This window comes from Salvia hispanica, chromosome 4, assembly GCF_029641045.1.
Source record: "Salvia hispanica isolate PSC_SH4W2 chromosome 4, Shi_PSC_v1, whole genome shotgun sequence".
Lineage (NCBI taxonomy): Eukaryota > Viridiplantae > Streptophyta > Magnoliopsida > Lamiales > Lamiaceae > Salvia > Salvia hispanica.
In genome coordinates, this window is record NC_142695.1 from 6,956,550 (window position 1) to 6,976,622 (window position 20,073).

Below are 20,073 nucleotides of genomic sequence, written 5' to 3' on the forward strand. Positions count from 1 at the left end.
TTCCACGGTTAACCGCCGGAATCGAAAACCGTTGGCATCTCTAAGTTCTTTGTCCCAACACAATTTGCAAAGTGGTCTGTGGTGGGTTTGGGCTGGACTGGGCTGGGCCGGAGTTGAAATGATTTTCGGAAGAAGTTTAATTTCCTTTCAGACTGTTAGTTGCATTTGTTCTCAAATATTTAAACAACAATTGTATTAAATTCTTATGATATGTATAAAGTAACATTTGCACCCATATAACTGATAATCTGATATTGTTCGTCTTAGTATGCGGTATTTTCACAATATTAATATATTACTCCTATTTCTTAAGTAGAGTTTTTTTTATAAAATACGAAGTGATAAAACAATAAGTGGATAAAAATCCTAGAAAATAGAAATGGTTCAATTGAAGTGTAGAATCAACGCTACGGTTTGTCGTGCCTGCCTAGTGAGAATAAACATATTTAATAATTTGTCCCAATATAAATTTTTAGCCAATGAAATGTAAGGTACAAGCAAAACCAAATTCATACTATAGAAAAATTTCTCAAAGTAATAAATAAAGTCATGCTACTTCACAGTTCACACTCGTGACACTACTCAATACTCATGGACAATTATGATAACGTAACGTAGAATTCATGAAAAACGCATGGAACTTTTATACTCCTACAATTTATGAGTATCATGATGTTACAGTACTATTTTTGCAGTATATTTGTAATATTATTCACATTGACTTATACTCAAATATCGCATTTTCCATATATATTTTATAGTATTTGTTCATTTTTTATTAAATGTTCTTTGAAGTTAAACATTCATTTAAATTTTGAACTAGCTAACAATGTGTGTGACGCACAAATACGATACACAACAATTCTTATGCATATATATAGCCTATGGCATTTATGCAAACCATGAATTAAATAAATATCTGCAGTAATAATAATAATAATAATAATAATAATAATAATAATAATAATAATAATAATAATAATAATAATAATAATAATAATAATAATAATAATAATAATAATATAGAGCATTATTCAGTCAGGGGCAAAATCGGCATGTCAAAATAAGCTCCATGTCACCGTTTCACGTATTCAGCTGGTTGTGGTTACGTTAACAGAAATGAAAGAAATTGGGGGAGAGAGATTGAGAGAGGGGAGAGACACACGAAGAAAAATAAGGGGAGAAATCACACAGGAAATCAATCTCTATTTCCACAGAAAAAGGAACAATTAGTTGCACAGCTACTGAGATTTTTGTTTCCTTCTTCTTCCTCTCTATCAATCTGCATGTAATCACACACGCACACAGACACATATATATACATATATATGTGTAACGCTGAGAGAACAAGACCTCGATTGACACCTAAATAAATCGCCCTCTTTTGTTGGTAAAGCCCTATAAAGCTCAATATAATTTGGGGATTTTGTTATGATCACAGATTGATTATCACAGAGAAGAGCATTGCGATTATATACATATATAACCGTGGATTGCTCGAAGAAATTTTTGATGGGGTTTCCGGCTTTGGGATTTTGAACAGAAAAATTTCGGGGTCTGACTGCTTTAAATTTCAGAAATGGTATGCATTTCGTTTTCCTCTTTTGTTATTTGTTCGATTTTTTTGTTGCATAAAATCTATCAATTGAGGGTTAGAGCTTGGAGTATTTTTTGGGAGCTTGAGGCTTCAATTTTGCTCAAATATTATTCTTACTTGAAATTTTGTTATTTCTGCTAATGGTACTTTTAAGTTTTTCAGCAGATTTTTTAGGTCCAATGTTTTCTTTTTCCTTCCTTTCGAAACTCTGTTCTTTTACTGTGCCTGTAAAACAGAGCATGATAAAATGTGCATGCATTCATCATAGCAAAGTTTTAACAGCTAACGTTATTATTGAAATCGCTTGTTTTCACAATTTATGGCTACATGCTCCAGAAGGAATATAAGACGTCGAAATCTTAGTTTATAGTATGTAGAATAAAGTCTCTACTCTGTAATGGTGTTGCAGAGCATGATGCCAGAGGCCAACTCTTCTTAGAGCTTTTGTTCCACTTTGGAAGGATTAATTAACATGCTAGAGTCGAGATGCTATTCTGGCTTTAAAGATGAGCAAAATGAATTGAAATATTGAGTGAAATTGATGGCACAGATGATGATTTAGTTGTTTGATTTAAGATTGTCGTACTTCTTTACAAAATTCTAGATTACTTGGACTCTTACTATATTGGACTATGTATTGTTACACTTATGTTAGCCTGAGGAGAAGGTTTGAGAGATTGTTACAAGCAGAGCTATTAGTAATAGTAAAGCAGCCCCTACGCACAATTACTGATTTTTCATGCCTAGGGCTTCGTGCTCTTTGGCTATGACCTATCCCTTATAACATAAAAACTTAATGCTCTTAATTAGCAAATGTAGATCAACATGGCCTTTTAAGGTTTTAGTAGGTAAAAGTGAAGTTTGAAATGTTTCCGGCCTACACATGTTTAGTGTTAATAATTTTGGTCAGGAGTGTGCAACATGCAATTCGTGAAACATAAAGCTTTAATTGTTGGCACCTAACATTATTTTAGTTGAAACTTGAAAGATGAGTAGATTCAAACATCATGTTAGACTGGGTTTTGTAACAAAGCTATATAGTGAAAATTCTCATATATTACAAGGAAATACAGAAAGAAGAGTCCTTTGGGATTTGATCATTAGTAATTTTCTTTTATCGTGTAATCAATTGCAAGTCAATATACTAACACTAATATTTCCAGATGTATGCCTAGCTTCTGAAATTGTTTGATTTGCGAATGAGGTCTTGATGCCGAGCACTAATAATCATTGTGTTTAATGAATGAACACGTTTATCAATTTGTACGTTATTATTTATCGATTTCTTAGTTTTTAACTAATGTCAACTTCACTTATCATACAGACTGTTGCAACCAATATAGCAGTTGGATCTCATGTATGGGTGGAGGATCTAGATGAAGCCTGGCTAGATGGGGTAGTTGTCGAAGTAAATGGTGAAGAGATTAAAGTAAATTGTACATCAGGAAAGACAGTAAGTATATCTTGAGATGTGCTCTGCAATTTAATCAAAAGTTCACGGCCTTCTTATTACTTGGCATGGGTAGTATGCACTCAAGACATTCGAGGAAAATGTGCTGTCTATATGATTCAATTTATTTCCCTTAAATGAGGCTTGCTTCTCATAGAATGGACTCAAATTATATTGTTTTCAACAGAGCAAGCAACTATACAAAGAAACTTTTTTTTTTTTTCTTCTTTTTTTTTTTGTTTCCTGGAACTCAAAGTACAGTTGTCAGCAAAAGAATTACAATTAAGCACACGGGAGGCTAGTTGAATAACCAAATATATTCTCTTCCTCGGATTTAAAGTCTCTTACTCTCGCCTTTTTCCTAAAAATATTCTTCCTCCATTTTCTATTTTCATTTTTAACTTTCTTCATTCTTATCATATCATATTGCTATAATATTAACACCAAAGTCTCATATGCAGATCTATTTTCTTAGAAATAGATAAATGTTGTCACTAAACTAATTGGCATTTACGTCGGTGCCTTAGCTTCCCAATAATTTCTGCATTATACTGAGACAATCAACTTCGATAATGTTTTTTTTGTGAATCCACCAGTTGATTTGGTTCGAAATTCATAATTATATTCTTTGATAAAAAAAATTCCGTACAGAGTGTCCTGCAGCTAATTGCTTTCAAGAAATCAAGAAAAATTGCTTTGAGAAAATCAACTTCTGCATTATCTTTCAGGCTGTAGCTAATGCTGCAAATGTTTATCCGCAAGATCTTGAGGCTGCGCCAGAGGGCGTGGATGATATGACAAAGCTTTCTTACCTGCATGAACCTGGTGTTTTGTACAATTTGAAATGCCGATATAATATTAATGAAATATATGTAAGTATATTTCTCATGGATATGACATTCTAGAGGTTCCAAAAGCAAACAAAAATGACTGGGCATATCTTCCTGCAGCTTCGTTCTTGACCCACACATTGATATACTATACCATTGTTATCATGTCATTCTCTACTTTTCTTCTGATTTTTACTGGCATAAGTGACAAAGATGCATGCTGTTATCATTCTTTAATATGCATCAGATAGTTAGATTTCACTTTAGACTGTTTCATAAATATTTTTCATATCATACCAGGAAACTAAAAGAGAGGTGGCTTTGTGTAGACCTATACAGGTAACATATTGATAGCTGTGAATCCTTTTCAACGCTTACCCCATTTGTACAATGATAATATGATGGAGAAGTACAAAGGAATGGCGATTGGAGAGCTGAGCCCACACCCTTATGCTATTGCCGACAATGCTTACAGGCAATATATATTTTATTGTTCCAAGATTGAATGTTGACAGGCCTGGTATTCATTCGAAACTTGTTCCCAACAAGCACACTTCTGATGCTATTGCAGGCAAATGATTAAAGAGGATTTAAGTCAAGCAATCTTGGTTAGTGGGGAGAGTGGAGCTGGTAAAACTGAAAGCACTAAGAGTCTAATGACTTATCTTGCATACATGGGGGGCAGTGTAGGGGTTGAGGGGAAGCGGACTGTGGAGCAGCAAGTACTCGAGGTCTGTGTCTTGATTTTATTATTTTGAATTCAAATAGAATAATGTCAAACTCTGTATGTGATTCTTATTGTGATCTGTGACAATCAAAGAAAGTGAAAAATATAGCTCTTTTACTTCTCTTAGTGCTTTGCTTCCCTGCATCAACTCTTTTTATGTTGCAGTCAAGTCCGGTTCTTGAAGCTTTTGGTAATGCAAAGACAGTGAGAAATAACAATTCAAGGTCAATTCAAAATTTGACTGCAAAGTACCTTTATGAATTCCATTTTTAATCTATTCAATCAACTTTTGCTTCAATTGCTCTTTGATCACAGTCGCTTTGGAAAATTTGTGGAGATTCAGTTCAATAATAGGGGCAGAATATCTGGAGCTGCTATCAGAACTTATTTGCTGGAAAGATCACGAGTTTGCCAAGTTTCAGATCCTGAAAGAAACTATCACTGTTTCTATATGCTTTGTGCTGCACCAGCAAAGGTATTACGCTTTCCAGATCAATGGTTTTCAAATAATATGAAAGTTGATATAATAAGTCCTTAATCTCGTATGCATTATACTAGAGTTTTACTGGATAGAAAATATCATCTGATCCATCTTGACTTGTTAGTATCATGCCAACTGTTCTTCACTTTATCTGGATTGGTCACATCTCAAGCCCTCTGACTTAAAAAACTGAAGCACAGCTACTATTCAGTGCTGCAAAATGTTTTACGGTGTTTGCATGTTCTGTCTAATTATATTGTTCATCAGATCATTAACTATTGTTATATTTCAACATCAAAGTTATTCTTGCTTTATTTGCTCTTTGAATTGCTCTTAAACAGTTTTTAGCAGGAATCTTTCATGCACCAACAAAGGCCATGTGCATAAAAAAGCCAAATTCTCTAATTTACATATGCAAAATCACCCGTTGTTAGGCATCACTGATGTGGTTCGACATTTTTGTCATTTTATTTTGATTTTTGCTTATTTTTCATTCTTTAGACTACCAATCTCTCGTGCTTTCTAACAGGATGTTGAAAAATTCAAACTGGGGAATCCAAGGGATTTCCGTTATTTGAACCAGTCTAATTGCTATGAATTGGATGGTGTTGATGATTCCAAAGAGTATCTTACTACAAGGAGGGCAATGGATATAGTTGGAATCAGCCCCGAAGAGCAGGTATGTAAATATTTTAGTGTACTTACGATTGCACAATCTTCTTCAGGTTTTTGAAATCATTCCATTTGCAGGATGGGATTTTTCGAGTTGTGGCTGCAATTCTTCATATGGGAAATATTGAGTTTGGGAAGGGAAGTGATGGTGATGCTTCACATCCCAAGGATGATCAATCGCTATTCCATCTTAAAACAGTTGCAGAGCTTTTGATGTAAGTATTATTTTTATTATAAGCCTCTCTGCACCAGATTTAACTTAAGTTTATATGAATCTATTTAGGTGTGACGAACAATGTCTTGAAGACTCCTTGTGCAAACGTATTATGGTTACTCGTGATGAGACCATAACAAAAAGCCTCAGTGCGACTGATGCAGCAGTCAGTAGAGATGCCTTGGCTAAAATTGTCTATTCAAGACTATTTGACTGGTTTGTAATAGGAAACTGTTATACTACGAGATCTAGAGATTGTGTGTAAGTCTCCTAACTTGTGATTTTTTCTGGGTCAGGTTAGTTGATAAGATCAACCATTCTATTGGACAAGATTCTACTTCTAAACTCTTGATTGGACTGCTTGATATTTATGGCTTTGAGAGTTTCAAGACAAACAGGTGCTTAGCTGGTATGCTTAGTTCTCTACATTATGAAAATTAATATAATGCAGACTACTGCAAGAAGCCCTACTATGGTAGTTTAAGGACATAATTGCTCTACTTTGTGATTACTATAGTGTCTTATTAACTGATTTTTCTAAGAACAAATGAAAAAACTAAGTGATTTTTTTCGTCTATTTCTGCAAGCCTTTTACGATGTCAACTACCTTCAAAATCTTGTTTCTGTTGGTTAGTGTCTGATGATTATTTGTAGTTTCCCATTAAGTCCCAATGTTATATATCCTTTTGATGTTTATGTTTCTTGCTCTCATACTTCTCTTGCAGTTTTGAGCAATTTTGCATTAACCTGACTAATGAGAAACTGCAGCAACATTTCAATCAGGTCAGCATACATATTGTATGATCTTGTCCTATTTGTGGAATGTTATTGAAACACGAAGTTGGTAAATTCAAGAAATCAAACTTTTAAGTCCTGACGACACATTACTTTTCTGGCAGCACGTCTTCAAGATGGAACAAGAAGAATATACAAAAGAAGAGATCGACTGGAGTTACATAGAGTTCGTCGATAACCAAGATATTCTTGATCTTATTGAAAGGGTTTGTGATCTATCCTTTTGCAGTTTAATTATTTTCATCATATTTGGTCCCTATGATTTTACTTTTATTCATCTTATGCAGGTGTATCTATTTTGATTATAAACCAATTATATACATACGCTTTGTGATGTTGATCATCATTTTCATTAAATTATTGTGGTCAAAAGAAAATTATTTATCAAAAACCTTTATAAACCATCATAAAATTTTAAAGATGAGCGGATGTATACAACATGGGCATGCATTCATTGAATTGACATTTTCATGTAAAATGATTTCTATTTCGATATTAGGGTCTTTGTGCAGTCACTTAGATCCATGCATTTACTTTGTTCTCGTAAGTTTTGGTTAAGATACAAAGGAGGCTAATGAATGCTTAACGTACAGATATTTCCAAAAATATTTACATAATTCCCTTGTTTTCTGATACAACTTTTTATTGAAAATTTTACCCAGAAACCAGGTGGCATCATTGCTCTCCTTGATGAGGCTTGGTATGCTCTCTAGGATTCTCGTTTCCCGAATATTCATCTAATTGCATCTTTAATTTCATAAATTTTTAATTTGTTGTAGTATTCTTCCAAGATCTACACATGAGACATTTGCGGAGAAGCTGTACCAGACATTCAAAGATCACAAGCGTTTCACCAAGCCAAAGCTGTCGCGCACTGGTTTCACCATATGCCATTATGCGGGTGATGTATGCAATTGTTAATTTATGTAACTAAGAACAGTTTCTGAAGTTGAAGCTTATGACTTTAAATATATGTCTGCATTCGAGTGTTTGATAAAGCATCCAATGATTTTAGGTCACTTACCAGACAGAACTTTTTCTGGATAAGAACAAAGATTACGTTATTCTTGAGCATCAGAATCTCCTTAGTGCTTCAAGTTGCTCCTTCATCTCCAGCCTCTTCCCACCTTTACCAGAAGATTCTTCTAAATCATCAAAGTTTTCATCAATTGGTTCTCGATTCAAGGTCTGTACACTTAATTTATTCAGAGCTACATTGTTTCAGTATAACTAGTTTCACCCATTTCTTTTATGTCATACAGCAACAACTGCAATCTCTGCTTGAGACTCTTAGTGCGACTGAACCTCATTATGTTCGCTGTATAAAACCTAATAACCTTCTGAAGCCTTCAATCTTTGAGAATGGTAATGTTCTGCAGCAACTCCGTTGTGGGGTAAGAGCTATTTTGCTTTACTTCTTTGTCTTTGTGGGGACTTTACACAAAAATCAGTTCATCAACACAATAATAATCAATTCACCATAAAAGTGATATTTTTTCATGGATTTGGCCTTTTGTATTTGGTATCACTGTGATATCAGTACTTATTGCTATTGGTTTCTAGGGTGTTATGGAGGCAATCAGGATCAGTTGTGCTGGATATCCCACTCGAAAGACCTTTCAAGAATTTATAAATCGTTTCAAAATTCTCGAGCCTAATGCATCAAATGGAAGGTATCTTCAGCAACTGTGGTGATAAAAGATAGTAGTTGTTTGATGAAGTATGAAAGAATAATATTTTCAAAAATCTATACAAATGGAATATCTATCTCGAAACCCAACTCATTCATTGTAATTTAAATAGCGTTTCAGGATAGAAAAAAAAAAACTTCATTTGTGATTAATTTTTTTTTTTTTTGTATGAAGACATACATGTTTTTTTAATCTCTTATTACGTTGCTTGGAGCTATAATCATAAAATGGCCATAATAGATTCATAATTTCCTTTATTCAGTCACCATTCAATAAAAGAAGTATGGTTATGTTTTTCTCCTTGTGATATAGATACATTGTTGTGAGCATCTTTATCCCATTTGGCCGTGGCATTTGTGCAATGACGATTGACAGGAAAATTCTATCTGTTAGCTTGTGTTTATGCCTTTTCTTTCTTGTAAACTTCTCATTTTAGCATCACCTTTCGACGATATTTCTAACACTTTGCACTTTTGATAGTTGTGATGAAATTGCTGGTTGTAAAATGCTTTTGCAGAAAGCTAACCTTAAAGGTTATCAGGTACTCTTACTGTGTGCATTTTTCATATTTCATATGTATATTTGTATATATTTCATGTATGTTTGTGTGCAAAGACTAGCCAACTCTGTCAGGATTAGTTGCACGGTTTACTGATGGACGATAAAGTTTAAATTTGATCTAACTCATCATATAGCATTTAAATGTTTATATCTTCCATGTTAGCAGTGTTTGTCTGTATTATGTTGAAAAAGAAACAATCTCAATTATTCTTCTCAATCCTCTCAAGGGAATGAAACTCTTGCCATGATTTATAGCAATTTGTTCCGCACCATAATTGTGCTAATACTGTTCCGACTCTTCTCTTCTCTCACCTTAATAAAGTAGATTATTCTTGAATCATTCTTCAATAGATGGGAAATCCTCTATGAAGGCTGTCAAGTTTACTTCAAATCGGATAATTATAAATGTGTGAAGTAAAACAGCAATGATACACTTTTCTTTCACATATTGTTTTCCAGATTGGCAAAACTAAAGTGTTTCTCAGAGCTGGTCAGATGGCAGAACTAGATTCTGTCCGTAATCAGGTTCTCGGGATATCTGCCAGTGTAGTCCAGAATAAATTCCGTTCATTCTTTGCGCGTAAAAATTTCCTTGTGTTACGCATGGCAGCTATACAAATTCAAGCACTAAGCAGAGGTATTATTAATGTTCAAAGAATTTTTTATCATTGTTATCTGTGTTCCTAGTGCTCATGCTATTTCCTTTAACAAATTACTTATATATCACAATATCAGGGCAAGTTGTACGGTGCATTTATGAGCATAAGAAGAGAAAGGCTGCTGCTACAACCATCCAGAAATCTGGAAGGATGTTTCTTTTTAGGAAAACTTACACAATTTTATTGACTTCTGCAATTGTTATTCAAGCTGGACTTAGAGCAATGGTTGCTCGCAATGAACTTATATTTAGAAGGAGAAACACAGCAGCTATTCTCATCCAGGTAATACTTTCTAACTCATAGAAATAGTTGACCTCAAATTGTAGATACTGATCCGGAAATTTTCACCTTTATGTCTTAAATTTAGCAGACACACAAGTATGCAGAAAACTTTGAACTGCGTGCATAAGGTGAACTTAGTTCTAGAAGTCCATTGATGTCGAGTAGTTAATGACTCCATGTAATTCTCATCACCTTCACTACGAAAATGCATTTGTTGCTATGACCAAGTGAGCAGATTCAATTATGTTGCTTAGATGTGTAGAGTTTTCTTAGTAAAAGATAAACTGGATTGGCCTTGGAATGAGCATATCAGTATTTGCCCCTGAAAGTTGATAATAATCCAATTCTTGGCTAACTTTGCAGTCTCTAGTTTCTTACAAAAATTGTGCTTGTTTACTTTTTTTTTTTTTTTTTGACATGGCCTACCTTCTAGGATGAGCATTATGTGCATTTTCTATCAATCCACAAACAAATATAGATAGTTGGCTATTCACTCTTAGGCATTATGGTTTTTTTTTCTGTTTAAGCAGAGACATTGCCGAGGATACTTGGCCAGCCATCATTTCTTACGCTTGAGGGGGGCATCAATTTCTATGCAATGCGCTTGTAGAGTAATTAAAGCTCGCAAAGAACTACGGCTACTTAAAATGGTGAGTTCTCTACAACTCCACCCATAAAATATAGTAGCAAAGAAAGCAGACATACTTTTTAGTTACTCCAGCGAGCTGCCGATGTTCTATCATGCACAACTGCTATTAGTTGAAAACCGGGAAATTTTGTTGATGTTTTCATAAAGTCTTCAGCTGATAGCTTTCTCTCCAAGTTTAAATCCTAAATTAGTTTCTTTTGGGAAGATGTAGGCAATTAATGGACAATTTATTCACTACTCCTATTTTTTTCCCTTTGCAATTGAGTCCTCACTCATTTACCACAGTACATCTTCTTTATTGACTGGATAATTCGGAATAAATGAATCCTTTATTTGAAACATAAAATTATAACACATCAGCAATCAACTGAAAACATAGTAGACGACATTTACCACTAATATTGCTGGTTTGATACATATTGAGTTCCCTTACCATTGACTACTTATGACATTATGAAGATAAAAAATAAAATTCAAGTGACTCTATCCTTGGCATCTGCCTCAGGCTGCAAAGGAAACTGGTGCACTCCAAGAAGCCAAAGAAAAGCTGGAAAAGAAAGTTGAAGAACTGACTTTGCAGCTGGAATTGGAGAAGCGCCAGCGAGTAATACATTGTCTCTTGCCATTCAGCAGTTACTTTCATATGATATGTGAAGAAGACGGATATTTTTCCATATTCAATTAATTAAAATTTATGTTGACTAGCATGATATAGAGGAAGCCAAGAATCGTGAAATTGCAAAATTACTATCTGCTTTGGAGGAAATAAGGCTGCAGTTGCAAGATACCAGCAATTCTGAAGCTCTAAAGAAGGTTTTCGAGCAAGTTCCTACAGCAGTATCTGAGCCAGTCTCTCCAGCAGTATCTGAGCCAGTCCCTCCAGCAGTATCTGAGCCAGTCCCTCCAGCAGTATCTGAGCCAGTCCCTCCAGCAGTATCCCAGCAAGTTTTCTCAGAAATATCCGAGCAAGGTCCTCCTACAAAAGAGGGCTTAGTAATAGATACTGAACTAGTCCGTAAATTAACATCTGAAAATGAAAAGCTGAAGGTAACATTTTAGGTCTGCTTTAACCATCTCTTGGTGAAATATATGTTTCGTAACTCATGATAGGCTGTTATAAATTCTGAATGGTCGGTTCAGAGTTTAGTGAGTTCTCTGGAAAAGAAAGTAGATGAAGAAGGGAAGAAATATGAGGAGTTGAACAAGCTAGCTATGGAGGCAGAGATAAAGATAATTAAGCTGAAGACAGATATGCAAAGGTTGAATTACATTTATATTTTCACCACTTGTCTACTATCACATAATTAGTTCATTTGTTCACCTGTACCTATTCTTTTCAAGTCCTTAAAAAGAGATAATATTGGTTATTTCTCAGGAGGTGAATATTTTCTAATGAAACTAAGAAATCGTATATATCTGGCCTCATGGTATATTCAGTAATCTTCTAAATTTTTAGGCTTGAAGAGAAAATCTCTGACATGGAGACAGCAGATCAAGTTCTCCGTCGACAGGCTTTAATGAATAATCCTTCAGGGAAACTATCTGGACATTTACCTCCAACTAATAATGTTAGTATTAAGCTCAGTTGTACTTAGTATTGTTTCGGTATCTAGTGCTTATTCCTTTTATCCCCTTGATATGCAGGAGGGGCAGAATGGTCAGAAAGTAAGTGCAATATGAAATCGTGGTTCGATGCTTATTCTTGTGATTTATTAAGCACATAAACATATGCATTCTCTATCATTCTGATTGTGCTTGTAAGCTGCCATGCAGGAACTTTTGAGCGCAGGATCCAGTAAAAGATTTGGTACTGAATCTAACATTGAAAGGCAACGAGTGAGTTATTTCTATAAAATTTAAGTTTAGCATATTTTTATACCAGTGCCATATTTTACTGTCTCAAGAATGATAGCTGACCTATATGACTCATGGTTTTTAATATGAACCTTTGCTGTATTGACTCAGTTCATGTGGAAAGTTAGTATTGGCATAGCATGATGTTACAGTTCGTAAAGAGTATTGTCCTGGTCCAGTATACTGAACACCTCATAGATATTATAATCATACAAATTGGGTACCTTTTACGCATTAGGCTTCTGAAGATTAAATTATTACCTAATATGCAAACACTGTCAATGGCGGCTTTTGATTTGGTACTGAATCTCTTACTGTTAATTTTATTCTCTTAACATCGACTGGAACATGGAAAACTAAGACGAATCATTAAGTACAGCTAAATACCTAAAATTGATAGGTAAAATGTAAAATAAAAATGGAAACAGTTTTTTTTTCCTTTATTTATGAGTTTCCTTGCATTTCTCATTTGCAGTTTCAGATAGATCCTGTAACTTGTACTCCTTTCTGAGTACACAAATATTTTGAAAGTGATGCTTTTGTCTTGCATTTGTTCCAGCTATATTTACAAAAAATGAATGATATTTTTGTTTGGTGGTTCCAGGAGTTAGTAGATACTCTTATTACGTGCATCAAAAAAGATGTTGGTTTCAGTGAAGGAAAACCAGTTGCTGCACTTACAATTTACAAATGCCTGTTAAACTGGAAATCTTTTGAAGCCGAAAGAACTAACGTTTTTGATATGCTTATTCATATCATTGGTTCAGCATTAGAGGTGATGTTTAATAGTACTTTTTTTCTACGCATTCGCACATATCTGTCATGGGCTCATATCTCTATTTTCAAAGTTTTTTTTTTGTATGACTTTAGGGATACATTTATCTTTAGGAGAAATAAATGTTTCAGTACATTAATATTCAGAGGGGTCTCAATGACACGAAACTTGTGAGAGACTTACCGGATTTGACGATTAAGATTTGATGCAGTAATTGTCTTTCTACAAATAATGAGTAGAAAATCATGGTATTTAGATATCTTTCTAGTTTTACTTATTTTAGTGTGATGTCCCGAGGTATCGAAATCAATATTATCTCCATATTCTGCAACCAATGTAGTGGAAAACCTGCAATATAATTGTTTGATTCCAATTTGCCAATTTCCAGTGACTAACATCTTTATTTCTTGACACCTAATCTGCTCAAATGGGTCATTTTGTTTTAGGATGAGGCAAACAATGATCGTATGGCTTACTGGCTTTGCAACACATCTACACTACTTTTTTTACTCCAACGAACCCTTAAATCTGCATCTTCATCTCAACCTCCTCCGCCCACCTCGTTTTTCGGAAGGATGGCTCAAGTATGATTATCCTTTATCATGTTGATAGAGTTGTAACTGAAAGATGATTTCGTAGATTTTTTAAGGGCTTCTGATATAAATCTTCGTAAATATTTATGTCCAGACTTTTCGGGCATCCCCATCCTTTGCCGACATTTCTATAGGCGGTGTTGATGGAATAAAACAGGTTGAAGCCAAGTATCCAGCTTTGCTTTTCAAGGAGCAGCTTACGGCTTATATTGAGAAGATTTATAGTATTATTCGAGACAATGCAAAGAAGGAATTGTCACCTGTTCTTTCTTCATGTATTGAGGTAGAATTTTAATTTATTTGGAATTCTTTTATCTTCCAACAATTATGCGATTAGTCTTAATTGGCTTTGATATTCCTTCATTCTTTCTTCGAGTTTTACGTTTATTTTCACGCTATATTACTTCTGGAATGATTGATTTATATTTGTGCTCTTTTTTCAATTTCATGTTCCATGTTCTCTGAGTTGAAATGTGAAATTGCATTTTGAAGAGTCAGTAGATATATGATTGCTATCAGCATGTTATGAAACAGATTGCAGTATAAATTCACTAAAAATTAGTACTTCCTCCGTCCCCGAATCAGAGTCACACTTTTCCATTTCGATCCGTCCCCAATTAAGAGTCACACTTCATTTTTACCATAAATAGTAAGTAGGTCCCACATTCCACTAACTCAATTCACACACATTTATTATAAAACCAATATAAAAAAATGGGTCCCACATTCCACTAACTTTTTTCAACCAACTTTTCTTTACATTTCTTAAAACCCGTGTCCGGTCAAAATGTGACTCTTAATCGGGGACGGAGGGAGTATAATATTAATGAAAATTTCCTTTTTCTAAATTGTTGAGTTGGCTTCTTTTCATCTCCTTGACACTTCTAGTGCAGAATCTGATTTTGAATGTTGATCTTCAGGCACTCAAAAAGTCCTCAACTCAATCGTCTGGTGAAAGTGCTACTAAGAACTGGCAAAGCGTCATTGATTGCTTAAACAGGCTTCTAAGTACACTGAAAGATAATTTCGTATGTAAAACCACCTACGTATTTACCTGTATAAGTCTGGTTCCTATCTTATTGAAGTCAATGCTTCAGGTTCCTCCAGTTCTTGTCCAGAAAATCTTCGAGCAGCTTTTCTCTTATATAAATGTTCAGCTCTTTAACAGGTATCTCCTATGCCATCATTTGCATTCTTCTTTTCTGAATATGCTGCAACACAATACTTGTAATCTGGTTTAAATTTCTTCAGCCTTCTTCTCCAAAAAGAGTGTTGCACGTTCAACAGTGGGGAATATGTAAAGACAGGGTTAACTGAATTACAACTTTGGTACGGGGACACACACGAGGTATGAACCTTTCTGCTGGTTGAGTTATTCATCGACACTGCTATATTTATTTAGCACTGGACTGTAAATGGGCTAAGCTACTCGGATTTTCACTCCATAAAAGCTGGTCAAATGTGTTGAAGCTCCTTAACTAAAAATCATCAAGCTTCAGCTTTACAGTGACACTGCTGGGCTCATTAGTTCATGCGCAAGCTCATTAAGTAGCTACATTGGGATATGAAAGTATTAACTTGCTATCTATATACTTTAATTCGTGAAAAGTATATTAAACTTCTAGTGAACTGTATTTCTTATGATAAGATTACTTTAAGAAAAAATATATAAAGATATAAATTTTAGAAAATTCATTAGGCTCCAAGTGTTTGAGATATAAAGCTCGAGCTCAATGAGTCAAGCCTGAGTTTATACTACTCATCTCGAATCTGTTACACCCTTAGTTTAGCCTAAGCTGCTAGATGCTTGTAGTCGTTATATATTGCTATCATACTGCGACCCTTAATTAATAATGCGGTTAAGTGTAGACTGAGTGTTGTCTGTTTGTATTACAGTATGCAGGCTCATCATTTGATGAACTAAAATATGTGCAGCAGGCTGTAAGGCTTTTGGTATGTTCCTAAGCAAACTCCTGATACAGATTTTGGTATCCATTTGTAGTAATCATGGACGTATCTTCATATTTTGGGAATACTATGTCATGTATTCTCCAATCAAAATAATGAATACAGTCGCTCTGATTCAAGTGCATACTACACTGGAGGCATGGAGAGCAGTGCTAATTTATTAGATGTTATGCTAAATACATACCACATGTGCAGATAATGCAACAAAAATCGGAACTAACCTATGATGATCTTACAACTGAACTTTGCCCTGTAAGTTTATTTCCATGTGTCTCTTTCTTCCTTATATATGTATGTGTGTGAGTCTGTGTATTCTTCTTTGTTTGGATTTATTAGTGGATGTGTGCCTTTTAGACAAACCAAGATTGGTTTAAAAAAATTGAAGGATAGAAAAGAAATGGAGTGTGTGACTGTGTGTAGATGAGCTCTTACTCATTGTATATGTTGTTTTGGTAATGTGACTTTTTTAGCCTTTAATTGAGAAGTTCAATTTATGTATGAAACATTGTTTGTTAACAGATACTTAGCAGTCAGCAGCTTTATAGAATATGTATTCTTTTTGGGGATGATAATGGTTCAGATAATGTACCTCCAGAAGTAAGTTGTGTGTCCTTGTTAAGTTACTTTACTACTACAACAATGAAAACTTAAGCCAACATTATGGCCGATAAGGCTTCTTGATATCTTACTTTGTAAGTGGTAACAGGTGATTTCTAACCTGAAGATACTTGCATCGGAGGACTCTAATGATCCTGATAGCAGCTCATATGTGTTAGATGATAACTCCAGGTATTTCATGAGCTAAAGGCTCTTCTCAAATATCTTGTCCAAATAAAGCTATAAATTATCCTTTGTCTACTGCAGCATTCCTTTGCCAGTTGAAGACCTTAGCAACTCTCTTCATGATGGAGATTTCAAAGGTGTAAAACCTCCAGAAGAACTTCTTGAAAATCCTTCCTTCGAATTCTTACAAGGTTAAGGCTGTAATTTTCCGCTCAGCACCAACCTGCATTATATCATACACTTTGTTGATACCATGATGTATACCAACTTGATTCTTTTTTGTAACTTGAGTAGTTGTCTCATCACCTCCCCAACTAGATTGTTGTGTAGAATTTGTAGAATTCTTAGGTAGAGTAAGATATAGGGGAAGTGATGAGTTCTTTTCCACTTAGCTAGTTCTTTTTTTGTACCTTGGGGATTATATTTTGGTCATAGACCTTTCTAGAAACTACAGGCAGAAATAGTCTTAGAGCCTCCCTCCCAAATTCCAGTTGTATACATGAACATGTTTTTAGTTCAATAGTGAAAAAAGGTTGATGATTGAATCCTTATACTCTCGTGCCGTTCTTATGCTAATGGCATGAGAATGCTACAAATGTGTAGTCAAACTTGTAGCGTACAGATTTAAATTGATTCTTGGTTCTAGACATAAGGTGTGCTTGTTAGAATTGTGCATATCATCTGTTTGGTCAGGTCGAGACCAAGCAGACGACTGGTGGGAGGATGCTCATCTGCTGACATCAATTTTCCTTGCCAGGAAGGTGAACTTGGAGCTCCCATTACCATAGAGGTATGTTATGTTTCTCTTGCATTCTACACCTCCAAAAGCAGATAATGCTGCTTAGTGCTTACTATGTACCCATTCTTCTTGTTTATTTTTTTCTAAATTCACTGCAATTGATATCTGTCTACAGGTTTTGTACATGTTGCAACAAGTATTACATTCCAAGGTTATATCATAGCCATCAAAGTTGTCTTGTTGTTTCACTTTATTTCATCAAATTTCAATATCTATGATATGATTGAGAGCTAAGAACCATCCTAATCCATTAAAATAATGTACCACAGTAGCTGACCCAACAATTTGCTGGTGAATGATAGGATATAGAGCAGCATCAATCTAACAAGTAGAATAATTTCCATTACAATTTACTATTGAGTGATAAATGAGCTTGGAATTTCTCCATATCTTGTATGCTCAAATGAATTAACGCCTCTATCCCATCCCCACCATTTGTATCCATAAAATGCACCAAATTCTGAAAGGGCAACCCGATGGACCCCAACCGGGCCGGTCTGCCCCACCCGAAATCCACTTGGCTCAAAGGAAATCCACATAGACTCGAGAAGAACATTTTAACCATCACGCCTTCACTGGCTCGAACATGACCCATCAGCTCTTCCAATTGCAACTCCCTCTTCTTCAGCCCCGCCACGTAGCCCGCGTTGATCATCTCGGAGGCTTCCCGCACCTTCCTCACAACCTCCGAGCCACCGTCCCCCGCCCTCACCAACGCCGTCGAAGGCGCAATGAAGTTACCGAACTGGTGCTCCGACACAGGCGGGTCGGCCCGGCTTCGTAGGTTTATCGCATTATACACAATGCAGATCTGATCAGGGTCGGATACAGCGCCCGTTGCGGACACGAAGCGTGTCCATATAAAAGCCGAGAGCGCCTCCACCCGGCTCGGACGTCGACGGCCCGGGGCGTTGTATCTCTCCTGGAGAGCGGCGATCTCCGCCGCTGCGAACGTGAGGATTGTTGTGGCGACATCTCCCTCCACTAATCCCGGCGGAGGTTGACAGTTGAGGATGTCCAGCTGTGACAATGGCAGATCCAGAAATTAATAATCGTGGGATCGAATTGAACTAGATGATATAATTAATATCTAAATATTCCCCCAGTCCCATTAAAAACGAAATGTTTCTTTTATGAGTCGTGCCATTAAAACTTTTCTTAAAATATAGATAAGCTTTTACGAGTATCCATATTCTAAACGATCCAAAATTATTTTATTGAGAATACCTGTGGAGCATAGGCGGCAAGCTGAAACTTGGGCAACGGCACGCCCCCGTCGTTTCTTGCGACGGCAGACCAGGTTTTGAGGAACAAGAGGTAAGATGATGCGTCGGCGACCTTATGCGAGAGGAGGATCCCGATGGCGAGGCCGCCACAGCGGAAATAGGTGGCGTGAACAGCCATGCAAAGATCATGGAACTCCTCCGTCTCGTGGGGTAGAAATTTCTTCAAATTTTTAGGGTCTGGATTGGCGACAGCTGGCGAGAGATCGCAGTCTGCTTCGGCTTCGGAGAAGGGTGCGCCGGCGTCGTTGCAGTCGACGTAGAGGTTGTCCACGCGGCGGCCGGCGAGCGGGTGGTATATGGAGAGGACACTCGATAGGGATTTCTTCAGCAGCTTTGATTTTTCCGAGTTGGGAATTGTGGGGTTTGAAGGGTAGAAGAAGACGGCGGGAATGAATGATAGAACTGTATTTTGATCGATAAATGAAAATTGGTATTTTTGCATGGATTTAGGGGTTGGAGAAGATGGCTTTATGATTTCCATTGAAATTACCTTTCTTTCTATAACCATATTTGCTGCTCAAAATTTATTTTTGTTGGTTTTTGGTTTGTATCTTGTATGTCATCCCAATATACACAGCACTAAATCGTTATATATGTAGTGAGAAGCTCATGATCAAATGCATCTAACTTGTCATATTGAAAAACTGAACGTGATAGTAAGTCGGCTGCCACACATGAACTGTTCTGAATATTATACACATGGAAGAATATATTTGGAAAATGTCAACTATACAAATTTAATAAATATTTGTATTCTTTAAGTTTTAAAAATCAGATTAACCGGTTCAATCGAAACCGGTCCAGAAAATGTTTGGACCAACGATCATGACGAATACTGAGACTGTTGTGCAGGAAACTTGAAGAGCACTATTTTCCTCTTCTTTCCTTCTGCGCGTTTTTCTTTCACTTTTCTCAATATGACAATACGAACAGTTTTTACGATGCTAGGTTTTTATATGTTCTCCTTTCACCTAAAAAAAGTAGTTAAATCACTAAATGGACCAATTAAATTTGGATTTTTACCCCCACAAATTGGAAGTCATAACTCATAATCCAACACAACACACACATACACATTGAATTATTGAAATCATCAATCCACGATACAACACAAAAGACATGAATTAATACTAACTATAGGAGCATGCTAAGGTTTGTGAGATCATGACAGTGGAATTTCTCATCACATACTAACATTTTCAACACTCTTGATCTTCAACTTAGATGAAGTAACTTCTGGATCACATCATTATCATCCAACTACACCTACATATCCAAACTTATCTGCATAAAAATTAGTACATCGTCCAACTGTATTCCACCTCGATATAATTAATTATTATACCAGTAATTTAAATAAAATATTATGCAATTGGTAATTTGCATAACACACATGACACATATGGA

General features: G+C 35.7%; 2 protein-coding genes across 7 annotated transcripts; one reads left to right on the top strand and one right to left on the bottom strand.

Annotated features, from left to right (window-relative positions):
* Positions 1–1,121: 1,121 nt before the first annotated feature.
* On the top strand, positions 1,122–18,398 carry LOC125191728 (myosin-8-like). 6 transcript variants are annotated; one of them, XM_089056356.1, is made up of 41 exons: positions 1,122–1,582; positions 2,922–3,050; positions 3,776–3,919; positions 4,207–4,352; positions 4,449–4,608; positions 4,770–4,828; positions 4,920–5,079; positions 5,615–5,764; positions 5,836–5,972; positions 6,041–6,187; positions 6,268–6,369; positions 6,697–6,754; positions 6,871–6,972; positions 7,429–7,466; positions 7,546–7,672; positions 7,782–7,952; positions 8,029–8,160; positions 8,330–8,439; positions 8,938–8,998; positions 9,478–9,655; positions 9,754–9,959; positions 10,490–10,609; positions 11,114–11,212; positions 11,314–11,655; positions 11,749–11,867; positions 12,065–12,176; positions 12,253–12,273; positions 12,382–12,444; positions 13,067–13,237; positions 13,684–13,821; positions 13,925–14,113; positions 14,751–14,858; positions 14,928–14,998; positions 15,082–15,178; positions 15,727–15,783; positions 15,994–16,050; positions 16,318–16,395; positions 16,505–16,587; positions 16,663–16,772; positions 17,275–17,371; positions 17,496–18,396. In XM_089056356.1, the coding sequence occupies exons 1-40, from the start codon at positions 1,580–1,582 to the stop codon at positions 17,367–17,369; spliced, it is 4,650 nt and encodes a 1,549-aa protein (XP_088912482.1). In that variant the 5' UTR covers positions 1,122–1,579; the 3' UTR covers positions 17,370–17,371; positions 17,496–18,396. The 6 variants fall into 6 exon arrangements, 5 of the variants coding, with proteins under 5 accessions (XP_088912482.1, XP_047945089.2, XP_088912485.1 ...); XM_048089132.2 differs by having other exon boundaries at positions 17,339–17,371; XM_089056359.1 differs by lacking the exon at positions 13,067–13,237 and having other exon boundaries at positions 17,496–18,398.
* Positions 17,724–19,188, bottom strand: LOC125191730 (stemmadenine O-acetyltransferase-like). The gene is made up of 2 exons (XM_048089135.2): positions 18,608–19,188; positions 17,724–18,401 (listed from the first exon to the last, which is right to left on the bottom strand). The coding sequence occupies exons 1-2, from the start codon at positions 19,172–19,174 to the stop codon at positions 17,724–17,726; spliced, it is 1,245 nt and encodes a 414-aa protein (XP_047945092.1). The 5' UTR covers positions 19,175–19,188.
* Positions 19,189–20,073: the final 885 nt, after the last annotated feature.